A 4,664-nucleotide genomic window follows, 5' to 3' on the forward strand; every position below is an offset into this window, starting at 1 on the left:
ATGAGTAAATGAAAAAGTAGCAACGGATAAAATAGTGATTTAAATAAATATTTGCTAGTCTCTAGTTTATTTTTAATGTAAATATTGAATCGATAATATTACACTGATTCTGCTAGGAGATTACTTATAGGGCAACAAAGGTTCACTGTACAGAGTCAACTATATAATTGGTAGAATCTGAAGGAGTGCCTGAAATTTGATTGTCAAACAAGAGTATTTTATTTTTTTTTAGTATTTTTCGGTTCCCAGTATTCTCCCATTGTTGCCTTCCCACATTTAGTCCTAAAGATTCCTTTGTCACTAGAATCTGAAAGTAGTACTGTTGTTGTTTTTTAATCTGGTCTGTTGCAATGTACTGTCTATGTTTTCTTTCATTCCACATGGTCTATGTTTTCTTTCATTCCACATGGTCTATGTTTTCTTAAACTCATCTCCATAATTTCTCTTCAGTTTTATCTGTTGCTGAATAAATCTAATAAATAAATCTTGTTCAACATAAACTTTATTCATCAGACAATTCTGCAGACAAATATGTTCTATTAGATTTTATACAACATACATGGCAGATGATCAACGATCAATAGCTAATACACGAGATAAAATAATTATTTTAACAAAGACACTACCTCCTCTATAGGCCTACATCTTCAAATGACTAAGATGAATCTGGATCTAGAATACTTCAAATGCTTAGGATAAATCTGGATCTAGAATACTTTAAATTGCTGAGCTAAATCTGGATCTAGAATAGGCCTACTTCAAATTACTGAGCAAAATCTGGAGCTAGAATACTTCAAATTACTGAGCTAAATCTGGATCTAGAATACTTCAAATTACTGCGCTAAATCTGGATCTAGAATACTTCAAATTACTGCGCTAAATCTGGATCTAGAATACTTCAAATATTGAGCTAAATCTGGATCTAGAATACTTCAAATTACTGAGCTAAATCTGGATCTAGAATACTTCAAATTACTGAGCTAAATCTGGATCTAGAATACTTCAAATTACTTACCTGAATCTGGATCTAGAATACTTCAAATTACTTACCTGAATCTGGATCTTGAATACTTCAAAATTACTGAGCTAAATCTGGATCTAGAATACTTCAAATTACTGAGAAAAATATGGATCTAGAATACTTCAAATTACTGAGCTAAATCTGGATCTAGAATAGGCTACTTCAAATTACTGAGCTAAATCTGGATCTAGAATACTTCAAATTACTGAGCTAAATCTGGATCTAGAATACTTCAAATTACTTACCTGAATCTGGATCTAGAATACTTCAAATTACAGAGCTAAATCTAGATCTAGAACACTTGAAATTACTTTTCTGAATCTGGATCTAGAATACTTCAAATTACTTACCTGAATCTGGATCTAGAATACTTCAAATTACTGCGCTAAATCTGGATCTAGAATACTTCAAATTACTGCGCTAAATCTGGATCTAGAATACTTCAAATTACTGCGCTAAATCTGGATCTAGAATACTTCAAATTACTGAGCTGATGAATGTGGATCTCGAATACTTCAAATAACTAAGATGAATCTGGATCTATACTTCAAATGACGAAGATGAATCTGGATCTATACTTCAAATGACGAAGATGAATCTGGATCTATACTTCAAATGACGAAGATGAATGTAGATCTATACTTCAAATGACGAAGATGAATGTAGATCTTTTTATCGAATGTTTGTGTCTGTTTGCCTCACTGTGAGCCACGGTCAAGTGACAGGATACTTCATTGTGTCATTGACACACTCACTACCTGCCACATTAATGTCAAGTGTCAAAACATTTACCTCTGTCAGTCACTCTAAGTTTATGTGCTGAGTCAGTGGCGTGCCAGCCGCCCGGCCAAACAAAAAAAACAAACTTAAAAAAAAAATGCTAGCGCGCGCTCATTTGAGCAGAAGTGGTGACGTCTTAGAGTACGTGGGGGGGGGGGGGGGGGGAGAGTTTCCTCCGAACAAAAAAATATTTTTCTTTCAACACATTGTCACTATAAATGTATTTCCTTCTTTTTATTTGTTTAACAAACTCCCCAAATACCTGGCCATGTACAACTCATCCTGACTGCATTGTCAACATTTTGTTATAGTGTCAATGAAATAGAAACGATTATAATTGTTCCGTTTCCTTACTCCTGAAAAACTATTTTCTATTTTAAATGTAATTTACACACACACATACACACACACACTCATACCATTTCCTATGCAGATGCATTTGATTTCCTACAATTAACACTGACAGAGATAACGCTCGTGCACCCAATTAATGTTTATCATTAAATTTGTATTTTTATTTTGAAGAGTAACTTGCACGTTTGCTCACGTCACACACACACACACACACAGAGAATCTGATATATCGGCCAACGATAGCACGTGCTAGTCAAACCAGTGCAGTTTTTACAACAACGGAATCAATAGGCACCAAGTGTGGCACCAGCAGCCGCGGCATCCACTCTTTGTAAGAAGCATTGAGTGAGATTGCACAAGTCAGTCAAGTGACAGTACCGCAAATCTTTTATCTCCGAGTGAGGGAGGTAACAAGGGGCAACACAGAACAGGATGATCCTACAAGTGTTAACTGTAAATACAGTTTCCCTGCGGATTGCCTCTATGTGCGACAAGAGATGGGCAACAGCGTGAATATCATGGGCAACTCGGTGGAGTTTTATATCGGATTCTATATGTGGGCGGTAAGTTAGTTGCCTCTGATTCACATAACTCATATTACGTTATCAATTAAGGAATAAGACATTGTTCAGTAAACAATATAAAAATCATATCAGAGGTAATAATCGATCTTATTTCCGATGTTAAAAGTTAGATATTTAGATAAGGAGCCAGTGTTATGAGGCAACCAATTGTTAACCTGTAGAAAAAAAATGTATATATATTATTTTAGTAGAGATACATCATGGCTTGGTCCATGGTGGCGGAAGGGGAGGGTTACTACAGCCTCCGCAGAGATTTATGGGACATTGACGACAAGTTTCATCCAGATTGGTCAACACGGTGTACATTTCTAAAAAGGAACATACATACTCTTTACATTGTACTCAATTAATAATAACTTAATGACAAATACTTTCTAAGACTTTCGTTACTTTCATTTCTGAATATCTTCCAATATATCAATAAATACAAAACATCTCAATGATAAGTTGTTTTTTTCATAAGAATTTTAGACCTACAAACTAAGAAGATATAAGAGACATTAGAAAGATGTTTTATTTTAGTAAGTGTGGACGTTAGTTAATTATATTTATAGATTATATATAATATCAAATGTTTTTTAATATACAAAGAAAAAGTCATGGTAACCTTATGTATACTATGATATTGATTCTTAATGTGACATCATTTAATTCGCCAGCCTTGAAACATTGAATGCACAAATTCAAGGGTTTGTTCTATGCTCACATGTGTCCATTCTCTCATCAGGTCCTGTCTCCCATACTGCTCACACTTGGCACTGTCGGCAACATCATGACCATCGTCGTCTGGAGCAGACGGGACATGCGGTCATCCCAGGCCACAGTCTACCTCATTGCTCTGTCGGTGGCGGACATCCTGGTGCTCAACGCTGGACTTCTTCGACACTTCATTCGTGAGATTTGTGGCTTTGATATCAGGTAGGCAAACTCATTGTCTTTATTACAGTTCATCCTAACAGCTTGCAAACACTTCATGAGAATTGGGTGAAAACTGGACACTGGACGGGTATTTCGAAAACGGATTAGTGGACCTGCGCATCGTAATTTCTCCGACATAGACTATTGACTTGATTTGGAGATGTATTCTAGAGACGCTCACATTGTTTTGTTTGTGCACGAAAAATGCCCTTGAAAGCGACAATGACTTAAGATGGTCAACAGAATAATGAAACGGTCCAATTTTTTTTTAATGAACATATTCTCAATTTGTTTGTCATTTCTTATATGGCTTTGATACTTTTTAGATATTTGGTTTAAGAAATATAAGTATTTTTAAGAAGTCAGTTTACAGAGCTTGGTAATTAAAGGCGAAGGTTGTCAGTCCTTTTGACCAATGGTTAACGAGGGATCTCAACGACAACCGCTTTTATTTTCCATAATTGATGTCAGGTACCCAATAGAGGTGGGATTCGAGCCCCAAACTCTTCATTGTGGTATCTAGCACTTTACCACTCGGCCATCAAAGAATCTGTGATTAATAAATGCCAGTGTGCATCCATCCTGGCAGTAAAATGATCCTGTGATAACCTGTTCTTTTCAAATCCTTCCACAAACATGTACCACACGATCAATATTTAAAATTCCGCCTGCTCTTGAGGTTTTTAAATACAAGACAGTGATGACAGGTATAAGGTTTCGCGCCAATCACACTTTGAGTCTGCCTCTGACTACAGCGTGGATGTTCTCCCTTGCTGTCTATAAATAGATTTACCCACGATATTAACGTGTGACCCAAAGGAATAAAAGATCACTAAAAATGGCTGGAATAATTCCGAAGAAGAAAAAAAATAAACTAGAAAAATAAACAACAATGAAGACCGATATTTTCTGGCACGATTTCTAAATACATTCTGTTCTTTTCTTAATGAAAGAAAACATACAAATTCTAAACTTTGAGGTTTGATATTTACATTAGATTTGAAAAT

At 35.5% G+C, this 4,664-nt stretch overlaps 1 protein-coding gene across 1 annotated transcript in view; it reads left to right on the forward strand.

Annotated features, from left to right (window-relative positions):
- The first annotated feature begins 2,567 nt into the window (after positions 1–2,567).
- LOC106078651 (thyrotropin-releasing hormone receptor-like) overlaps positions 2,568–4,664 on the forward strand; it is a 7,484-nt gene continuing 5,387 nt past the window's right edge. Inside the window, exons 1-2 of the mRNA XM_056015498.1 lie at positions 2,568–2,718; positions 3,467–3,657. Coding sequence (XP_055871473.1) covers positions 2,653–2,718; positions 3,467–3,657 — 257 coding nt within the window. The 5' untranslated portion in view covers positions 2,568–2,652. The remainder of the gene's footprint in view (positions 2,719–3,466; positions 3,658–4,664) is intronic.

Source organism: Biomphalaria glabrata, chromosome 1 (assembly GCF_947242115.1).
Source record: "Biomphalaria glabrata chromosome 1, xgBioGlab47.1, whole genome shotgun sequence".
Classification (NCBI taxonomy): Eukaryota; Metazoa; Mollusca; class Gastropoda; family Planorbidae; genus Biomphalaria; species Biomphalaria glabrata.